General features: G+C 39.7%; 2 protein-coding genes across 9 annotated transcripts in view; both read right to left on the reverse strand.

Annotated features, from left to right (window-relative positions):
• The window catches only part of STRN (striatin), a 68,885-nt gene extending 51,507 nt beyond the window's left edge, over window positions 1-17,378 (reverse strand). For 6 of the 7 annotated variants that reach the window (XM_015621715.3, XM_015621714.3, XM_015621713.3 and 3 more), the window contains exons 1-2: window positions 16,987-17,378; window positions 4,167-4,270 (exon numbers count right to left, since the gene is read on the reverse strand). In XM_015621715.3, coding sequence (XP_015477201.1) covers window positions 4,167-4,270; window positions 16,987-17,292 — 410 coding nt within the window. In that variant the 5' untranslated portion in view covers window positions 17,293-17,378. The remainder of the gene's footprint in view (window positions 1-4,166; window positions 4,271-16,986) is intronic. The other variant, XM_015621712.2, reaches the window with a different exon arrangement.
• Window positions 17,379-20,436: 3,058 nt separating this feature from the next.
• HEATR5B (HEAT repeat containing 5B) overlaps window positions 20,437-22,641 on the reverse strand; it is a 56,027-nt gene continuing 53,822 nt past the window's right edge. The window contains exons 36-37 of one of the 2 annotated variants that reach the window (XR_001520581.3): window positions 21,859-21,970; window positions 21,286-21,393 (exon numbers count right to left, since the gene is read on the reverse strand). Coding sequence is in view for 1 of the 2 variants with exons in the window: in XM_015622550.2 (XP_015478036.1) it covers window positions 21,089-21,393 (305 nt within the window). In the remaining variant the exon portion in view is untranslated. Of the gene's footprint in view, window positions 21,394-21,858; window positions 21,971-22,641 lie in introns of both variants that reach the window. The other variant, XM_015622550.2, reaches the window with a different exon arrangement.

A 22,641-nucleotide genomic window follows, 5' to 3' on the forward strand; every position in this document is an offset into this window, starting at 1 on the left:
AATCAAACCTGAATTAAATTCAATTGGTATAAATTCAGGTCTGTGAACAGGACAAAGACTTGAAACAGAAACATGAGTATCACACCAGAGTATGTGACACACTGAACTCAGTTGTGGTCAGCTTCTAAAGTTCAGAAAAATATTACAAAAAACTCCCATAAAATCAGTATAGACCACTAATATGCCATCTCGGAAATATTTTCTACACTTCTTCAGGCAGTATGAGATTTATTATTAGACACTTTTTTATGATACAGCTGAAAATGTCACAGGCATGAAAGATAAACTTCTTTCTGAAGTGCACTAAGGGCTGAACACCAGGACAAGAAGGGAGTCTTGACCATTCAGTTACACATAATGCAATCAAAGGCTATGAAACTTTCCACAAGATAACCTTTAATTCTTTTCTATACAAATTCAAAATATCACTTATTACATTACAACATTTTAATTTAATCTGTTTTTACAATGACAGAGTACCTCCTGCCCATCTGTAACGCTTAATTTTTTAACTTTCTCAGAAATCACATGGTCCACTTATTAACAGCTTTAAACTGGCCTTCAGCAGCTCACACTGAACTCTAGCTCACACATTCCAATAGTGTGATACTACCATCACAAAAAAGAGATAAAGTATTTTTTGTGTAAAAAAGTATAAAGTAAAGTGAAAGATTCTTCAACCTTTGTATCATCTGTATCATACTTGAAAATAACTACCTGAAGGATACAACTTCATAGAAGATATTTTCTATCTGAAGATTAGCGTTCGAGTTATTCTAGCAACAGTGAAACTAGGTTCCTGGGTAGATGCCCTTACTCAGGTAAGTATGAGTATTGCCATTGCTCTGGCTTCTGTCCTTCATTACACAATTCTCCTCTTTTGATTAGCAGTATTTTAACTAAACTATGTGTCTTCTATTCAGTCCTTGGAAACATTCAACATGGTTGCCACAACTTCATGAAATTGCTTAGGAAAATGCTAAAAGCCTTCATCCAAATTTCCTGAGTGCAGTCAAACTTTTCTGAATACTTCACACAGAAACAAATTTGATTCCAGTCAAAAAAAGCCACTATTTCTTGGAAATATCTGTCTCCAGACCTGAAGCATCTGATCCAGCTGTGCTGAGGGAGCCTGCCAAAACATCCGTAAAAGATCTGGGAGCTGCCGCCAAATCAAGAGACATAAACAAGAGCGACTGCCAGGAACAGCACGGCGAGATATTCTACCCAGGGGAGAAGGCGCCAGCCTTACACTGATCAGACACATCAGTGCAGAAAACAACATAAAATTGAATCAACTGTTTCTAGAGACATGGCTCAGGAGTCCAGTTCTTTGGTTGAAATATGTTAAGACAGGAAGTGAGCTAGACTAGCTGAAATAGGACATGTACTTGAGAGAAACAGTACTATGTTTCAGCTAGCTCCTGAAAATCCAGAGGCACCAATGCAATTTACTGGTGCTGGAGCAAGTATTGATAAAGTCATAAAAAGTAACCCTCAACTCTGAACAGCCTCACACTGCAATCTACTGGATGCTGACAAAACTACATCAAAACTGCTGTTGAAAAATGCTTAATTATGCACTAACTCCTTGTAAGCTCCTTGCTATTTTACCTACTAAGACTCTTCAGCAGAAATAACCTGGCTTGCTATACATACAATAAAAAGAAAACTTCACAATTACTGACAAACACTAAACATTAAACTAAATTTGCCAGAAAAACGTGACAGTCAGTAGTAAAACTTATTTTCTACCTAACCCACGATAAAATGACATGACATGAAATAGAGAGCAACAGTGCACCAGAAGTTGTTTATTTATAGTAAATCTGAAAGTATTCGGTTGATAAATGCAAAACAGCCACTATAAAGAAGAGCAGCTCATAGAAGCATGTACCTGAGAAAATAAATGTTGCTCATTTCCTTTTCGTGATTTCCTGAGGGCATTGTGAACATGGAGTACTCTGGTCCACAATTTCATATTCTGTTCTGTTACTCATAACTTACTTTGTCTAGCTGGGAAAGATCTGAAAGGCTGTGCAGCCAGGGCAGAAATGAAGGAATACAAGAATGATTCTCTGCCCCCTCACAACATACCAACCTTCCCCAAACTTGACAGGAATGTCTTCCTCCTAGCCTGTAGGATCTCATTTTCCAGCTCCAAGAACCCAATGGAAAATGCCAGCATCCTGACTACAGCCTGACCTGGCTGACAGCTGATTTAGGAAAATGGTGGGAAAGAGATCAGTGCTTCCAAGCTCAGTATGTTGCTGCTCTTTGAAGTATCAAGCAAGAACCCTTGCTGGGAGATAATTCCAGCAGAAATACAAGACTATTTCTTCAGAAACTGGCAAATAAAACTGCTGTTTAAAACTACACTCATAAATAGCTGTCTCCAGCACACACACCAGTCACAAGCATCACATCTGCTTACAGAACCACTGCACACCCATAGTGGAACTGTCACACTGGATCAGATCAGCTGACTCTAGCCTACTGACCTGAGTAATGGAGGCTAACGCCACACACTGCAGAAAAACATGCAACATAAAAGATACAGATGTAAAAACCGTAGTAAGAAGCTACCAAGTGTTTTTTCCTAATCCTGACAGGGACTGTTGCATGAAGTTTTAAACATCATAACTTAGGTGGATTTTACAGGATAAAACTGTGGGACATTTTCACTATCCATACGAAGTTTGATTTTTGTTTTTTTAATGTTACAAAGTTTCTCTGATATTACACAAAAAAGTATTTACATTTGATAATTTTAAAATGCTAACATCAGTGGGTTATGAACATGAAGTGTTAGAGATACTTTTATGTAATCAGGAATAGCTCCCCCAGTTTTGAAATACAAGAGATCTTTACAGAATACATATAACTTAGAGTATATCTTTAACGGAACCAATGACATGAAGCTTTGTAATCATGCTTCAAATGTAAGCCTTCCCACAGCCATAAACTGCAAACTCCATTATGCATACATTTTGTATTTTTCTGGGCTCTTTGATGTAAGATCAGCAGCATAAGAAGGCCTGGGCAGAAAGAGTATCTACCTTAAGCATTCCTACAAGAACTCCCCAAAGCAGAAGAAAACACCCTGGAGCCCTGGGGCTACTGCTGGCCAGAACCCTGGCTGCATCTCCATGCTAGCGGATTAACTGCTTGCTACCAGAAGGAGATGAACTGGATGCTAGAAGACATGTCTTGTGCTAAAGTAGCCCATATAAGATGAGCAAATCTAAATGCAATACAGGAATGTAACTACTGATGTCCTTTCAAAATTATCTGCAAGTGATATTCTATTCCTCATCTGCATATGTGTATATTTTTAATCTTATTTCTATTAAACAAACTATTTCACAAGCTAATTTTATTAAAGAGAAGCAGGAATTATCTGATAGGAAAATGATAATACAAGAAATAACTGTTTTGCAGCAGTACCAGAAACATATTCAAGAATTTTAAAAGATATTTCATTAATTAAAAGAATTAAACTAAACTTGGCCCAAAATAAATCGGTTATACAGAGAGATTTCTGAAAACATGAGAAAAAAACAACTTGCCTGCCTCAAAGGTTAGAGTAACAGGAGAGTATATGTAAAAATAAAATGGTAAACTGGGGACTTGTACTAAAATGTCCATGGACAAAGAAATAGACATTGATTAACTGGTAAACATAAATATTTTTTCAATCACAAAATTAACTTCCAGAAGATATTCTTGTAGAATCTATCATACTGAAAAGACTAAAAACTCAGCAAGATTAAAAACTAGTAATTATTAGACTGAAGATGGTTATTCAAGATTTCAGTTGTCACATATTAATAAACAAAGCTAGTACTATGAACGAAAATGAGAATACACTGTAATTCTGGAGTATAATCTATACAGTTCAGTGGAATTTTACCAAGGGAAAGCATTCATTATTGATCATCTATGGGTTTTGTAAGCATGCTTTTGGAGCCACACTATTTTAGCTATTGCTCTTATCATAATGCAGACATTTAGACTAGTGCTTTGTTTAGTACAGTAAAATTTGTAAATCTGAGAACTGAGTAGAGACAGAAGAAATATTTCTTGGTTTTGTCAAATACGAAGGCAAAATAAAGTTTCTGTCTTCAGCATTTCTTCATGACATACTGATTGCAAAAGCAGCGTACCTTTCCTGTTTGAGCGCGTATTCCAGCATTTTGATTCTCCGCACTAGATCCTTCTTCAAATTCTCCTGTCCTTTCCTTTCACCTTGAAGAAAGGCAATCTGGGCCTGCAAAAGGAAATGTTCAATTTAGAGTCTGCTTCCTCAAAATTATTCAGCACAGCTCTTAAGTGTGTGTGTCTTCCCGAGTTATTTTAATATTCATTTGTAGAGTTCAAAAGCAATTGGCTTACTACGCTTCATAAACATTAAACACTTACAAAAATCACTGCATAGATAAGCCTTCTAAGAAGCACACTCACTACAGATCTAAAAAAAAAGGAAAGAAAAGAAAAGAAAATAGATAAGAACTACTACAGCAATTTTGGTTTGTTTGGCAGAGTTTGTTTTCTCTCTTGGATAAACATTCAGTAAAGGATAAGGAATGGATAAAACAGGCATACAAAAAGCCTTCAGCAGATAAAAGTTTTTATTAACAATATCAAGAGAAGATGATAAAGTATTTCTGCTCACTAAGTAAAGTAGTGTATAATAGGGTATAATTCTATAGATACATGTTAGATACATAACATTAGTAAGAAAAACTGGTGTAAACCATGTTCAGCTAAAATAAGTACAAAAGAAAAATAAAACCCTGTTTGTAATACAGGGCTAAGTGTTAATTATGACACTTACTAAAACAGGTTAAGGAAAGTTCTGAAGAAATACTTTAATTAAGAGAAGAAGAAAAAAGAAAACAGGGAAAGGTATTTTGGTGAGGGAGACAAGGAGAGAAATGGTACTTAAGTAAATAAATGTCAAGTAGGAAATAGCTAACCTCTATCAACTTCCAGCACAAGTATTTAGTTGCCTGTGAAAATTTTCCTTTAAACAGAAAATTATGACAAATACAAGATATTAATTCCTAATCATAAAGCAAGAACTACCTGCTTTTGTACCTAATGCTCAAATCAAGAGGCAAGTGCTTGCTCCATTCATAAATACACTTTGAGGCAAAAATACCTAGAGGCAGTCACCACTTCATGCCTCAGCCTCACCTGCCATTTCCAGGATCAGAAGCTTTCCACGCCTCTACAGCTAAGTCTCCAATCATCTCATCTGTCTCTTGGGAAGCACAGACAATATAAAAGGCAATTGGTCTACATCATCAGCTGTTGAGCATGGAGACCTATAAGCCTTTCATTTAAATAAAAGACCAGGAAAGTCAGGGATTAAAAATGAGCAGGAATATCCTATCCTCACCTGTCAAAATCTTGCAAGCAGATCCAATATTTCAGTTAAGGGAGATAGTTGCTTCCAAAGAATCTGACTACAGACTTTTACCCCAAGGTGAGGAAAAACAGAGTCTGTAAACATCATTTTCTCTCCAGCAGCTATAAAGGGAAGGCACAGAACTAACTCAGTTGAATTCTGGCAACTAGGCAAGACGAATCTTACTCCAAAAGCCCATTTGTTGGTGGACAGCAATAGCAGCTGCTCTAAAATATCACACCAGCTGACATAATTTCATTGCTCAAGTACAGCCAATAAATAGCTTGACAGACACCTGAAGGATCCTTAACTGCCAGTCACCAACTAGACCAGCCAGTTTATGACAAGAGAAAAACACTGGCTGCTCTCCAACTAAGTCAGTCTTCATCTTCAACAGGGGAAATACATTTGAATTTAAAAAAAAAAAAAAAAAAAGTCAACTGAATCAAAAGAAAAATCTCTCACTCTAGAATCAAGAACTACAATTGAATTCTAATGCCAATTTTATGCTCAGGTTTAAAGAAAGGCACAGGAGAAAGAAATGCTGATGCTGGAGTCAGCATTTCCTACCCTGAGGAATGTAACTGTGAGAAGCATCTCAACTCTACAAGGTCAGCATCCCTCCCAAGAGGAACATCTCAGGCACATATAACTTAGTTTGCAGTAACTGTACAAACACACAGATTCTCACTCCCTACCTCCACATAGGCCCAGTGGAACTAAACACACACTCTTCTAGTCAGAAGGAAGAGAACATCAAAATGCACTTTTAAAAACAGAAATCATGATGTAAATATGTATTTGGCTGGAATGAAGAAGATCATCCAATGCCATCATGACACAAGCTGAAGTGATCTATTATGTGACCTGCTGTCTGCAAGCAATTTCTAGCCAAGAATGAACTGACTGAATACACTGGAATGAAACATTTTTACCCGGAAGGTTGGCAAACAACACAGCTCACACACTGCTATACTACAAAGGTCAAAGCAGCATTACTGTGATAACAGCTGAGAATAAATTCCACTGGTAGCAGCCAAAACAAAATGTAAAAATGAAACTTCTCAATAGTTTTAACAGCTTCCTTTTGTAAGAGGGAGAGACATAAATGGATATGAACAAGAAATACCATATGACACCTGCTTCGTGTGGACATCTTTTGTTGTCAATCCATCCTCTTAATGATGTCTTAGAACTTTCCTTTTTCCTGGATTTTCAAGAAATCCTTGTGCTTCTTCATTAAAATGCACAGGGCAACAACAGAAGAATGCCCAGCCCAGGAGCCATTTCTCCAGTCCTACATAAGCTTACTAGGATCCTTCAAGGTTAATAAATATACTTAACAGACAGGTAGTTTTACTGGTACTTCAAGAAACTGAGAATAATTTATGTCTTTCCTTGGAGGCTGCATGGTTTCTAGCATAGTTTGATCATGCTTTTCTTCAGAGTAGCATACTTATCCCTAATACTATTTTTGAAGAATTCTGGCTGTGTAAATGAGAATACTTATATTCAGTCATTTTCATAACATAGAGAAATATTCCCTCTCTTTTCCACAAGATGTGGAACCCTTATCCCTCATTTATACATGTACTGAGTAATAACAATTACATCAGCCTCACTGGACAATAAACATCAGTTACACATGCAAGCTTAATGATATTCAGGTTTACTTATACTGCACGTAAGTACAGTATTGAAATAATAACTGAAATTTTATACTAACACTAATACTCTAACAATTCATATGTCTTAAGCAGATGTCGTTCTTTAACATTTCATTCTTTTGGTAATTAACCAGAAATATGCAAAGGAATCTAAATGTTCATACCATAAAACAAACAGAAACATTTTGCAGATAAATGTAAACTGAATAAACAAGTACAATGAGTTTAAATATCTAAAATGACAAATTATGACATGTAGCAGTAACAATACAGTGGTAACTGTAGGATCACTATTTCCAATTAAAGTACAGAGACAATGCCTGTCTAAATGTCTGGGCAAACATTTAATGTGCAGGAGGTCTGGCTTGAAAAATGGTGAAAATTATAACTGAACTGAACAACTACAGTTTTCTTACGTTTCAGGCATAAATGACAGAATTTTACCAATAGACTGAGACTCCACAGGTGACTTCCCATGGCTGCAGCTTTAGCCCGAGTCAAATCTGAAGCCTGAGCTACACCTGAGGGAGTAGAACAGCAAAGGAGGACTCCCTTCCACTTTGAGTAATCTGCAACACTGTTACAGTGTTATAATGATTGGGTTTTGGCAACTCCTGGGAAAGTTTGCCAAAAATTTCAAGAATTTACAAATATTCCCAACAAACAGGTTCTGCGACAACTGACCTTCCAGGTAATAAGGTTAAAATGCATCAAGCTGTATGCCAGTCTTTGCAAAACTCAAAATTGCCTACAGGGATCACGCAAAACCTCATATTGTTCCTTGCTTTATGGGTGGGGCACATCATCTCCATAAAGCACCCGGCCCCGCTGGCTCCACAGCAAGAATCAAGGCAGGATCCACCTCGAGTTTATTCCAGGCTAAGTACTACAAGTTACTGTATTCCAACTCAACTGTAAAATTAAAATCAAAAGAGAAGGAGAAAACAAAATAAAACAAAGAAAAAAATCAAAATCATTCCAAACAAAAATAACCACCACAAAACCAGAGAACACTGGAAAAAGACGTGCCTGGAACAATCTATTTTAGCTGCAATTGTTGAGTCCCATATTTTTTTTCCCCACTTTATCTCACTGAAATTTTTTGCATGACCAACTGGAACATAAAGTGTCATACTCATCCAGTCTATGTTACAGCACTGTAGCTACCTTAACTATTCCACTTCTCTACTAAGAGTTTTTAAAATAACATTCATTCTTACACTAAAAATAATTTCAGAGGCAACAACACTACTGTTTTACAAAATTCCTCAAAAGGCTCTGATGTCACATTACTGTGAAGTAGACAAAAAGCTGAAACAATGTTTTAGGTAGCACTGGGCTAGAAACAACTCCTTTTTTAAGTGTTGACTTCCTAATATAGGCTTAGCAGCCATAACAACAAAATTAAATAATGAAATCACATCTTAGTAAGTCTAGATTTTACCGATGTTTAAAAATTTACACTGAAATTCATAATTTCTCGACTCAGCAACCACTACAAGAAGCATATTTAAAGTATATATATATACATATATATATATATATACACTTTATAAAGTTTATATATATTCTTTGTGCGTGCATATATATGTAACACACTCATACATATATATATATAAAATATTTAAACATCTTTTTAGGCTTATACCTTGATGCTACCTTAAAGCAGGAGATAAAAAAATATTCCTCTAACAGGAAATTTTAAAAAATAAACATACTATGACTGCTAAACAACTGGTGCACATTTAGTATCAACTTCTATCAGTTCCTGATTTTACAGCTATTTCAAGTTAAAAGGCAATTTATTTTTTTTAATTCATAAGACTAAAAAATTATAAAAAGCCTTTCTATTCTTCTCTAAAATATTTATCATAATATTTTAAAATAAACCTCACTTCAAATTAATGGGCATTTAAAGGTCAACAGACATAATTTGACAAAGAACTACTAAGACACACAATTCTCTACATAATGCTTCCATAATTCAACAATCAGGTCTTCAGAGGTTGAGCGAAAGAGAACAAAAGAGGGGAGGGGAAAACTGCAGGAAAAGTACTGCAAAAAAATATGCAGATAGCTAAAATAACTAAATAGAGATGAATCAATCTGGAACAGTAGTGCTAACCGGTCTACCAAGATCTGCCAGAAGGATTCTGCAAGCTGCCAGGGTACTCAGTATTTTAGATTATAGCTGGATCACTGAAGCACTACATATTTAAATATATTTGTAAATAAGTGAAGGCATGCTCCGTGGGTGAGAAGAAAAGAGAGGGAGGGGGGAAGGGAAATCTCAATGGTCTAGTACAACTGGAGAGCAATTTTAAGAGGCACCATACTTCACATCACTACACACACCTACTAGCACTCTGTGCCAAGAGAGGCTAGGAAGCTTTTGTAATTCCTGTAGCCACTTAAGATAACACAAAACTGAAGTAGGGCCACAGGCTGAAATGACTGGCAGGCACCAAGGTATATTTAACTTCACCCCACACAGAAGGTACTTCATCCCATTTATCCCTCACATGCTCATGCTGGATGATAGCACCTCATGGGACCAATGCACAGCACAAGCTGCTGCAGGCACTTTATTTTTGTTGGACTTCTCAGAAATGTTCTAAAAGTAGCATCAAAGATAAACCCAGAAAAAAACATCCAAAAGAAATCAAAGACTTAATTTACAGTAAAAAACTATGGCTGAAAATGTCATTTACTTACATTCTTTGTCTCTGTTTTTCAAACAATGCTTTCAAAGAGAAAATACTGCTTGAAAAACAAATTCATTCAGACTGAAAAACTCCTAATAAATGATCCAGAACTTACTCACAATTTATACCTGGCAATACCTTGATTACTAATTTAGGCATCTCAAGAACAGGAAGACTTGTCTTTCTGCAGTTTGAAGCATTTCACTACATAGATCTCTGTTCAGGTAGCCAGTGTTTCTTTTATCCTCTCTTCAGTGCTGCCTTTCACAGTTCTAGCAATTGTAAGCATCAAAACAGTTGCCAAGCAATGTATAGTCACTTAATTTAATCATTCTTCATAATCAAAAATTTCCTCTACACCTCCAGTCATTTCTGGGGTACACATACTTAAGTGGTAAACATCAACTTTTTTTTTTTGACCCAAGAGCATGTGCCACGTAGACTGATACAATCACAAAAAGAGTGTAGCTTTTAATTCTATGATGTAATTCTATAAGCAACACTGCAATGGCATGTCACAAAATAATCACATATTATGAGCTGGAGTCTAAATTGCAAATGCTCAAATTCCTTTCCACTTGCTGTACAAGAATGGCAGAAATGCAGTGACAGCAGCCAGCAGCAGGACTGATAAACAGACACATGGCCCACGTTTAAACAGACAATGGAAGTTCACAAGCTGAATGAATCACTTGGGGTACGGCAAGACAAGGGAGAAAAAAATCTGGAGGGGATTTTTAGATTTGGCTTCAGAAACAGAAAGAGGAGGGAATCAGATTTGACCACACAAGCATTTGTAGAGGCAATTGGCACACTCCTGTCCTCCTATATCCAGGATCAGCTACTCTTTGTATTCAAGCATGACCACTCTGAACTGACAGGTGAAACAAATACAAAGATAAGTGATTTTTTTCTCACCTCCTATTTACAAGCTAGAACACAAATATCATGCATGCCATTTTTGCTCTGATGCTTTTGCAATCCTGCCCTTTGTGACTGCACTGAAGGGAAACATATTTCTGGCTAAGACCAGAAAAAATGTAGTCTTTCCACACTGCAAACTTTAACTTCTTTATCACTGGGTTATGTTCAAAAATATTCAATACTAGTGAGCATATAGCAAACCTTTTTCAAATAGGAAAAGAACATCTGGATGATGATCATCTACAGGCCCACACACAACAGGTCACTCAGATAAAATGAACCTTTGTTTTCACATTTTCAGAGAATTTTTATTTCTACTTTATTGTCTGCAAAGCTTGGATTCTGAGCACTCTGAAATTATTCCAAAGGACTCTTTCAGGTATCCATGCATTTCTCAGCATTCAAAACTAAAACATAAGAATCCCTCATCTACTTCAAAGTCAGCTTTTGCCACTTTTTAACTAAGAAACTGTGAAGTGAGGTCTTGATAAGGCTTGCCAACCTTGTGAAGCCAAAAAGATGAGTAGGCTACTGACCAATACTTATTTTCTCAGAAAACTGTGTACTGGTAACAGTTTTAGTTAAGGCTTCATATTTGTACAGTCTTACTTCTTTTAGCATCAAATTAAGATGAACCAAAAGTCTCAGGCAATTCACATGATCTTCCTTGGGGAATTTTACACAGACTATTCTAAAATTAGTAAATAAAGTTTCCGTGTCTACTGAAACGTCAATAAAGGCTAAGTTATATTTGCAACTTGTTATTCAAACAGTGCCAAGTTACTTATCTCTGATGCAATAAAATTGCCATGAGCCAAGACCCTCAACAGAAAAAGAAAGGCTACATTTTGAGTAGGACAGAGATACCAATTTAATTTAAAATGTGCAATAATAAAGACACTTAGGATGTTTCACCATATTCGAACCTGACACTGAATACCAAAGTTTTCTACCTAGAACACAGTAATCTATTCCATTTTTGCTCAATCACGAAAAACAGAAAAATGCCTTTTTCTTTTTGCAAGTATAACTTTCCATGAAAGATGTCTGAAAGGTTTAAAGACCACTTGGAGACAATGTTGCATTGTAAAACTCTCTGTTCATACTACATCAGTATTTACAGCAGCATTTTCCTAAAGGATTTAGGCTATTTAAGAAACATATTTTCATTATACTTAAATTAAGTTACAGGTTTGACAAGTAAGAGAAGAACTGAAATATCTGATGGTAGGAAATGGTCAGATCAATTATGCAAAAAAAAGAACAAAATCAAAAAAGCAGGTACACACCTACAAAAACATTGTCTCATCAATTTGCACTTACATTCTACTTCTACAAATTTCCGAATTTCTGAAAATCACTGAGCATTTACTCTCACTGGTCCTCCAGTGAGAAATAAAATAAATAAAAGAAGCCGTGACAGCATATCAACAATTATATTGGAATTAGCTGACAAACATGCACATAAATACAGAATACAGTTTGCTTCACATGAATCTTGCAAATAGAAAGTTTGAAAAAAAGTTTGTGAAAGAGAGACTATCTGGTAGTCACCAAGGCCCATTTAGTATCATTTTTCCAAATAAACACGTCTCAGTATTGTGACTATGGTTTATTTTCTTTTGCCCTTCTTTTGATTTATCTGATATATATAAAACAATAAAGTTGAGATTACTGCTTTTCTGTAGTGGAGATGTATGTAATATTAACCACTGGTGGTTCTTTTGTATTACCTGCCTCATGAGAAAAAAACATTTTATAGGAGACTTTTATAGCACTTCTGATAATTCATCTTTGACCAAGAATCTCAGAAATTTGACCCACATCATCATACTTGAAAATCTCACACAAAACTGCTTCAAATTGTATTTATCTTCTATTTTATTGGTCAAACTGTATCTTTAGGATTTTTCCATTAACTTAGTAACTGATTTCACCAACTCACTGCTCATTACTTTTTCTCTGAACGTTTTCAGATTATCCAGCTATCAGAACAACTTCTAACTAGAAATTTAATCCAACAAGAGGACCGTCATCTAAAAGCCAACAAACTGTAAATATCAACAATTTCTGAATCAAGTAACAAATGTCCTAAACCACACTATAAATAGCCACAGCCATCTGTCTGATTTGCCCCTTCTCCTCATTACTTTAACTTGTCTATCTCCAAGGACACAATCTTACCATGTAGCATGCCTGGTTTCATCGCCTGCCTCTTGCAGCAGAAAAGCAGCAGCAAAGGGCAAGATCCCCATCCGTGACCCCCCCCAGAGAGCTGACATTACCAAATCTGACTTCCATACCAGATCTCAAGTGTTTATCTATTACTTCCATCACATTCCTTCTATTACAGCTGTTTGCTATCATTTAACCACATTTTATCTCGTTTCTTTATCTCTTTCCCTATCATTTGGGTGGTGTTTTCTTGTTCTTTTGGCACTGTCTTACAAGAACTATTTTTAACAAAGCTGTAGAAACACCAGCACATTGTATCCACCCATTCTCCCTAATTTCCTTGCAAACCTTTTCAAAGGAAAGTTTACCCAGGAAAAATAATTTTCATGTAATGCTATCAGGTCCCACCACTTGTATGGAGTCTACCACTCCAAAGAAACAAGTTACTAGTTAGAGGAAATAAAAACTTCAGGAGTGATGAGGACAAAAGCTAGGAAATTCCTTAGTAGGATGAGGGGTTGTCCATAAACAGTTACATACAGAATAGCAGTTTGTTGCAATTTAGATCATTTGTGAAATGCAGAGACATGCCAATGTCTGCAAATCTGCACTTTTGTCAGAAAATGTTTGTCAGAAGCAGAACTTTCCACAGCAACATATGCATTGCTTGCAAAGACAACATTTCTAGTCACAACAAAAGACACACACACACACACCCACACACACCTTCCAAGCTCATCCAGCCTTGTTGCTTGCTGGGACAAGGATGTGCACTGGCAGTGCTGAGCTCTGCAGGGTCCCAGCCTCCAGGGCAGAGTTTCCTACTGCTCACCCCAGGGGTGACAGATGGCCAATCAAAAGGGAAATAACATCCTCGAGAGACAGTCACCCCCAACCAGTCAGAAGACTTATAGATAAGGCAACACACCAATATGGGAGGCAGTTCATCCCCTGCATGCCTCAAGCAAAGATACGGAATTCAGTGCCCTGCACATGCATTTGATCAAATCCTTTGCTATTTTCGGATGGGCTTGTCCAACACATAATGACAACTCTGAAATATCTCTGTGTCAGTCCAGAAAAATGAAGAACAAAAAAAACCTGAAGTTTAAAACTTGCAGAACAGGAAACCCGGTCTTGTCAAATCTCCCAAGCAGCTGCTAGAAGAACCTTATAAAAGGAACATCACTAATTTCTGAAATGATATGGAAATAGATTATAATGCCATAAAGCACTGTTTGTGAATACTTAAATGAGGATTAATAACGTTAGTATTCATCCTAGTTAATTACTTCAGAGGGCATCACGAAAGTCTGTTCTTAGGATAATTTTTCAATATGCAAATATCAAAGTAGTGTAAACAGAAAGCAAGCATTAAAAGTTAAATATGTAATCAGCAGATAAGCATCTAGGGGAACCCCATATTAATCTGGTTTTGTTCTTATTTGATATAAACAGCTTACTAATGATGCTTGCATAGATATAAATACTGAAGTCCTCTTTTGCCTTGAATGAGAAAGATTATATAACAGAGGCAACAATAATTTCAAAAGGTTCAAGAAAAATAATTAGAAAATCAAAATAAACATGAGTACATGCCACAGAAAGCAAAATATAGGCACTGACAGGGAGAAAAAACTTGGAAAGACACTTCTAGACCAGTAACTAAGAACAGATTAAGCTGCCCAGCCTGCTAACTCACGTATGTTATGAGCTTGGGTGTGTGTCACTTGAACAAGCACCACAGAACACAACAGAAAGATATTCTACCTGACCATCACATTTAGTTCCACACAGTTAATTAGAAGGATAAGAAAAAGAGAAAATAAAGAGAAGCCCAAAGAGGAAGATAAGAAAGCCAGGAAATCACAATGGGACTGACTTACAAGGTGTTTTTTCAAAAAAGGGTAGAGTGTAACTAACCAACAGCTACAGAGCAGGAGCCAAACACAATAATACTGTGGCATAAGGTATCCCAAGTATTTTAATATCATGGCAGGTAAGGAACCAGAGATAAAAGAAGTCTACCTCTTAGAAACTAGATGAATTGCAGGAAAAAATTATGGGATACTAAGACCACCATACTAAATAGGTCCTTTGCCCCACAACCTCCCAAGAGTGGATGGATAATCCAGCACTGGAATTTGCATTGGATAAAAGTACAGTGAGGAGCACTGCATCTTTATCTTGAGAGAGAGAAACTGTCTGACCTCAGATTTCCATTATTCTGTTAAACATTTCCAAATATACAGGCAAACAAAAGGATTCAGAAGGAGCACAGACCAGGTCTTTAATTAACACTGCTCATGCTTCAGGTGTACAATTTCTAAAAGCCACCCTGTAGCTGCTGAACCCCTACCACAAACCTCTCACATGGATCCAAGAACATTCATCTGCAAATGGTCACAGCAGACGTTAACGCCTGATGTCTGTAGAGATAGCCAAGAATTTTGCACCTTCCTGAACATGACTCTGCAGCAGATAAATGCTGTTACAGCTCATGGCAATGCCAGCCACAGCTAATTATAACTTTATTGAGATGTTTTGGCAAGAGTCAAAGGCATTCAAGCAAACAACTTGTGATGGGGTTATCTGCCACTGATAATACATGACTTCTGTAAATAGTCTAAATACTCAATTTCTCTCTTCCTGTCTCATCCAAAACACCAAGCTTTTGAGGGATACCTGGGGGAGAAGGAGGGATGGCATGCTGCTGAAAGACATAATAAATATGCAAAGCGTTAGTACTTTTTAATGCAGTGGCAAAATTTCCTAGGTCCTGTAAAATAGGGTTTTTTTTCTCCAAAGCAATGTATTATATCTGTATCAGCTATGAATATATGGCAAGATATTTATGGGCCTCCACTGGATATATGACATGTGAGGTTATTCCTATACATAGCTAAGCGAGTAGCTTTCTACACAGTGTTTACTGGATGTAGTGAATAGAAATATGATTCAGTTGCTAGCCAATTTCTCATTGAATCATGGAAGTTAAAATAAAAATTACTCTCTTGTTCTCATGACCACTTCCTTTAAATTCCTATAAGGGAACTCTCATAAAAGAATGTCACATCTATCACTCTTCTCGGAGCAGTTGTCCAATGTTACTGTAGAAAGTAAAATTAAAAAGATGGGGAAAAACCAACCCAATAACCAAAAAAACAGGGAAGTGGTTTGCATTGCTAAACAGACTCCAGACTCTCTTGACAAAGACCGTACTTTCAAGGAAAGCCATAGAAAGAAGAGATGGACAGGAAGAAAGAGACAAAGAAAGGAGACCTAAAAAGGAAACGCGTAGGCACTTTTCAGTCTCGAGCATGGCCAAATGAAAACCAAACAGTGGGCTGCTAGCAACATGGCCAGCGTTAAGGTTTAACACAGGGATTTTCCTGTAAACAACACCAAAGAGGAACGAAGGTTGCATTATCGACTGTAACTGGAGCTAATGCAACGTGCCATCACTGAAGTATCTGACAGCAATGGCTCTAGGCCAGCAGCTCACAAGTTCTTTAACCACAAGATCACTATCAGTCCTTTCATGCATTAATGAGCGTATCAACACCATCGCTTTTCAAAGGAAAACACTACATAACGTGCCCCATGGTAGCGAAGGGGATCCAGCCGGTCCCGCGGGCCTGGCCCCTGTGCGGGCGGGGCGGCACCGAGGGCCGGGGGCAACCGCGGCACAAGCGGCGGAGCAGCGGCAAAACGGGGGCGCGCAGCTCGCCGGGGGCGGATTCTAACAGGGGTTATGAAACTGGTGACAAGTTGGGGCGGCCGACCCCGAGGGGCATCCGGAACACTCCGGGGAGGCGGCGAGAGCGGCACAGCGCGCAGGGGCCGCTACCCTCCGGGCAGGGCCCGCTCCCCGCCGGGCCGGCCGCCACGTCCCACCCCATGCCCGGCCGCGGCGGGGGGCGGCCGCCCTCGGGGGCAGCGAAACAGCCCGGCCGGCCGCTCCCTCTCGGGGAAGCCGACAAGCCGTGGCAGCGCCCAGGGCGGCCGCTCCCCCTCCATCTGCGTAGGCACGGGAGACACGGAGGGGGAGCGGCCGCCGGAGCCGGGGGTGTGGGGGGGTAGAAGGTCGCGGGTGTGTTACCTGCAGCTCCGCCCGCTCCGCCTCCCACTCGGCGCGCTCCGCCTCGAAGCGGCCCCACTCGTGCTGCAGGAAATGCAGGATGCCCGGCACGCTGTATTGAGCCCGGGACGCCGAGAGCGGCGCGGCGGCTCCGGAGGCTGAGACTCCCCCTCCACCGCCGCCGCCTCCTGCTGCTGCCGCCGCGGCCGCCGCTGCTGCCGCCTCGCCCGGCTCCAGCCCCGGCCCGCCCGCCGGCGGCGGCAGAAGGAGGGCGTTATTGTTGTTGTTGTTGCTGAAGAAGACGCCGGGCCCCGCTTGCTCGTCCATGGCCGGGCCGGGTCCTGGCTCGCCGCCGCCGCTCCCGCCGCGTCCCGGCAGCAGCAGCAGCAGCAACAACCTGGGCGCGTCCCGCCCGCCGTCGCCGCCTGACAGCCACCCCCGCCCGCTGCTACGGTGGCCCGGCGGGGACAGCGCCGGGGAGCGATTCGCCCCGCCGCCTCGCGCGGCGTCCTGGGAAATGTAGTTCCGCTGGATGGCGGGGAGGATTCCCCGGTCGCCGCCTTCTCCCCGCGCCGCCTGTAATTCCAGGGATGGCGTTCGGACGGCTGAGCCTCAGCGCCGGGGCGTGCGGTCCGCTCGGCTGGGCGGGGGAGCCGGCGGGAGGGCAGGGCAGGGCAGGGGCAGTGCCGTGCCTGCAGCAGGAGCACAGGTCAATGGTCACCTCCACCTCCGAGCGGGATTTAAGTGGTTTGGGCTCTCCCGCAGCCCGCCCCAGGGACACGGGAAGGGCAGGTATCTCGCAGCAGTTCCACATGCTCCGGCCGAGTCCCGCCAGGGCAGCCCCGGCTTCTGCTTCGTTCTGAACAGCGCTCGGCCTCGCACTGCCAAAAGCTGGAAACCCTGCCCAAGGCTACAGGGGTTTCTTGAGCATCCTTTGCAATGTTGGGGAGGAGAGCGACACATTTTTCAGGAACTGCCACGCTGCCTGTTCCGCGAGGAAAGGGAAAACAGGATTGAGGGCGGAACATGTCGGCAGCGCTGCCGTGTCCCCATGGCACCAAGGGACGAAGCTGGGCTCCCTTCCCACGCACGCCATGTGCGCCCCAGCGGCAGAACCTTGCTGAGGGCAGACAAACGCGCCGCTCCATCGGGCTGTGCCGAGGGCCAGGTGCCAGCACCGTGTAAAAGATGCTGTGTGTGCCACCGAGGCGGTGCCACAGGGCTCCCAAGGGCGCTGGGGACCCCGCTTGTGCCACTTGCACCCTTCGCCGTGCCCTGGGCACAGCGGGAGTGCCCTGCTGCCTTCTCCAGCAGCAGTTCCCGATTCCCTGTGGCTGTTCCGAAACCACAGCAGCCTGCTTCGTAACCCTGCCCGCGGAGTTTCAGCTCTGGCTGGTGGATGATCTCTCTAGGAAAGACCACTAAGGAAGCTTACATAGAGCATCAGGAGAGCAGCGGGGAACGGGAGCGAAAACACGGGACAGGGAGCGCGATCTGGGGACCTCGCAAGGAACCCAGGCTCACCCCGAGTGGAAGGAAACAGCAGAGAGACGGAGACGAAAGACGTGAAGGCGAAGCGGAGCAAACTGTTTCATTAAAAAGCACATTTAAAAGGCCGTTGACAAAGAAAAAGATGAAAAGGACAGTGACAAACAACAACAAGCACTACGGCCATTTTAAGTTACTTTAAGTTTTTTTAATCAAATGGAATTCGATGCCAAAATATTGTGTAAAACCACATGATTATAACTTTAGTATCAGGAGCAAGCAGAGAAGCAAACGAGGACTAAACTGGGGAAAGATGTATACAAACGAGAGTTGTGCAAGTTGTAGGACAGCCACACAAAATACAAAGAAAAACCTCTCCCTTCTCTATCCCTCTACATCTATCTAGTGCCATTTTCTCTTCTGCTCACTCTTTTCTGTTGTTCTACTGACTTCTCAGTTATGCTTGATTGCTACACTTCCCTCCTCCCTTCTGAATTTTCAGACATCTTGTCAAATAGAGTCTAACTAAAACTTTAAGGTGCTGAGATAAAACTTAATGCTTTGTTTACCTTATTATAGACAAAATCTTTCCAAGAAGTCATTAATTCCTAGACTACCTGGTGGAGGGGAGGGAATCTAAAACAGGTTATAAACATGTTTTCTGTTTTACTTGCAAAATGTTTCTGTTGAATTTTGAACTGAACAAGTTTCCTTAACACTTTCAAATGTTAAACTGGTTCAGAACTTCTTCTAAGCAAAATAGGTTTGTAATACTGGAAAGACTTATTAGAAAGGGATATATTTAAATCAATTTAATTCCCACTACCCATAGTAAGATGAAAAAAAATAGTGAAGGTACTTTTCTTCTCATGTACAGCACATTGCTTTTACTTCTGCATCTTTACTCCTGTAGAATAATGGAACAAGACTTGATTAACATCTTTATGAAAAAAAAAAAAAAAGATATTAGAATACGCACTACTTGCTGTGTTCTCACTTTAGTAATAAAACATTCATTGTGAAATAAAAGCATTTCTGATTTTATATTAAATATTTTGCACACAGCCAACTTACCATAGGGCAAAAGAGCATTTTCTTGACCATTTTGCATAGGTACTCAGAGGGATATTAGATAAGGTCTTAGAGGAAAATAGAAAGCCTAGAGGCAAGTATCTATGCAAAAATAGTGATCTACAAATTTTTTAAGCAGATATTAGTCATATTCAATTCTGTTTACTGTCCCTTTGTTATATTTGAAGTTTGCATCTGAAATTCGCAGTTTTTACAGAGCATACAGAGGAACATCAGAGATGAAACTCAGCAGGCCTAGTGGAGACCTCTGATTATGCTACTTCTCTCTATAAAGCAAAATGTATAGAAAGATCCCTATAAAAGCCCATAAATTCAACAGCTGTGTCAAAAACTTCATGCAAGTCAGTCTTGTATACACAAGAAAATACATGGTTCAGCACTCCTGCCAATAGGAAGGGTGAGGCCTGGCAGCAGACACTGGGAGTCCCTGGCTGTGTGCTCCAAGGTTAGCACAGCACTTGAGCCCTAAGCCCCAAAATCTACACATCAGACTCACTCAGATGTGAGGGGAGCCATGTGCTTTTGAAAAAAGCCTGGTAGGGGAAGGAAAAACTGGAGGAGCCTGGCTGTCACTTGTATTCTGCCCCGAGTCAGAACAGTGCGAAGTGCTCCAGTACCTCTGCTTGCAAACTGGATCAAAGACTACAGGTATGATGTATCCAGAAACTAAAATCTAGCAGGAAAGTTAAATACCTATGAGTCTGGACAAAGGGCAGAGCACTGACTCATCACATACTCAACCAGTTGCTGGCAGAACAGGAAGACTGCAAACACAGAGGACCTTAAAAGGGCCAAGATCTACACTTACAAAAACGCAGATAGAAGGCAGTTCTCTTTATAAACTCAGTTTCCAGTGCATTCCTTAAAATTTATATTCGAAGAGATAGGGGATTAGATTCTTTGCATCCTTTATTCATTTTCAAGCATGGAAACGGATTTGAAAGAGATACACACCACATAAATTAAGACAACTCATTAAGACAGCATGCTTGATCATCCACCTTAAGAAAGGCTGAAAATTTTCAATTCTTTTGTTGTGGGGTTTTGTTTGTTTTTTTTTTTTCATGCAAGCTGAAACGATCTACAAAGTCCCTTTTCCTACTATTCTTTTAAAAGGAAAAAAAATCCATATTTCTACACTAGAAATTCCCTGTGGTACAGGGCAACTACTTCGTAACAGTCTTTCCTCTTCTCTCCATCCCCACTGTGTTACTGTGTTGGCACAATGGCAGGATAACAATCACCAGATTTCAAAAACCACTGGAGGGTTTGAGATAGCTTTTAAAAATAAATAAAACTATTTAGATACAGAATAATTTTTGGTGGATAATTTATAACAGAAATTCATAAATATGATCACAATTTCCTAAAAATCTATACAAATACAAGTAACACCACTTCCCTTGTAATGCATGGATTTCAAGTAATTACACAAAGCTCCATTAGACAGCCTTTCACATACAAATTACACAAAATTAGACATGTATGCAGGGATAATGTAATGCTTCTGACTACTTAATGGTCCAAAAATAATAAAAGTAATTCAAAAAAAGCTAGTTTTCAGTTTAATTGTTGGGGTGGAATGTACTGTGGGTGGTGGTTGCCTAGCAGCTGCTTTTGCTTTGCTGGCCTGACTTGCTCGGACTGCAGTTTCTAGACGTGTTTTCAATTCAGGAGCAGCTCCCATTACTGTCTTGAAAGCATGTGGGTAAAGTGGACCAATGTGCATTAGATTCTGAAGTGCAAACTCGTGAAGATCCTTAGATGCAGTAGATGCAGAAGCAAAGGCATTTTCATTCAGTAAATAGGAGATCAGAGTGGGAACGAGAAGGGCAAGCAACTGCACTCCTAAAAATGAAAGGAAAGAAAATGTAATTACCATATCAGAGAATGAAACAAAAAATAAAAAAATTGTCAGTTACTAGACAAATAAGGGTGATATTGTTTTCAGAACTGACATTAGAAACTGTAATCAAAAAATTATCAAATTGAAACAACGGAAATGAAGATGGCTTCCTGTGCTTTGATCACTCCAACCTGTCTTACCAGGTCTGCATTTAAGATTTCTGTTATTGTTCATTACAGTTATGTTGATCCTGATGCTTACGTTGAAATGCTTTTGCACCATCTGGTTGCAGATCATTGATGAAAGATTGTAAGATGTAGAGTGCCTATCATATTAAAGGATTTCATAACACTTTTCAGGCAGACAGGAATGCTATCCAATTGAATCTGAGTACCTGCCTCCCCAACGAGCATAACTGAGCTGGTATCAGTATGCAAGCGTTGACAAAGAAGTCAGGGGACAGTTACCTGTATTGGTCTGGGAGATCAGAATCCAAAAACTAGCAGGGCAGCTATACTTCAGCCAGCATGACCTAGTAAGGCCACAGCCCAAAATGGCAAAGGGATCCAGAGGGTTGACCTCAAGAACAAAAAAAGGCAGCTAAACTTAAGCAACAAGGCAAATTTTTGTACCTATAAATATGTAAGTACACCTTTGAAATATGTAACCCAGTAATTGTACATTCTAAGCTCAAAGAACTTAAAAACTAACGGTAACTCATTTATCTAAATTGTTTTAGATTGCCAAAGTATTAACTATTTTCCCTTAAAAGTTTTGACTGTTTCAAACTCATGAGGTGAGAAAGCAAAAAAATCGGATGTTCTCTTTCCTCTTTTGTTTCAACTATCTCTCATTTTCCTTTCACAAGTGTTTCAAACAACTGTTCCAGAAACAGAATGAGGCTCAAGAAATTTTGTATTTTATCAAAAAAGACAAACTCCAAGAAGGAGTGTGTTCGGGGGAAAAAAAACAACGAAAACCAACCAAAAAAAATCTCAAAAAAAACCCTACACAAAACCAATAGTAATATTTTTACAAGGAACTTTTTCAGCATTTGAAGTCAACTGTCAAAGACCATAAGTCTTCAGAATGCACCTTGTTTCACTTGAAGAATAACTAACTTAAACTCTAAGTAATGTATTCTATCTAGTGAATCTTGCTTCATCTACAATCAAGATACTCTGACCAATATAGTTCAATTTCTTGGGCTCTTTAGATAAAACTTGTTGAGCTGGTAGAAGCAACCTGAT

This window comes from Parus major, chromosome 3 (genome assembly GCF_001522545.3).
Source record: "Parus major isolate Abel chromosome 3, Parus_major1.1, whole genome shotgun sequence".
NCBI classification, from domain to species: domain Eukaryota; kingdom Metazoa; phylum Chordata; class Aves; order Passeriformes; family Paridae; genus Parus; species Parus major.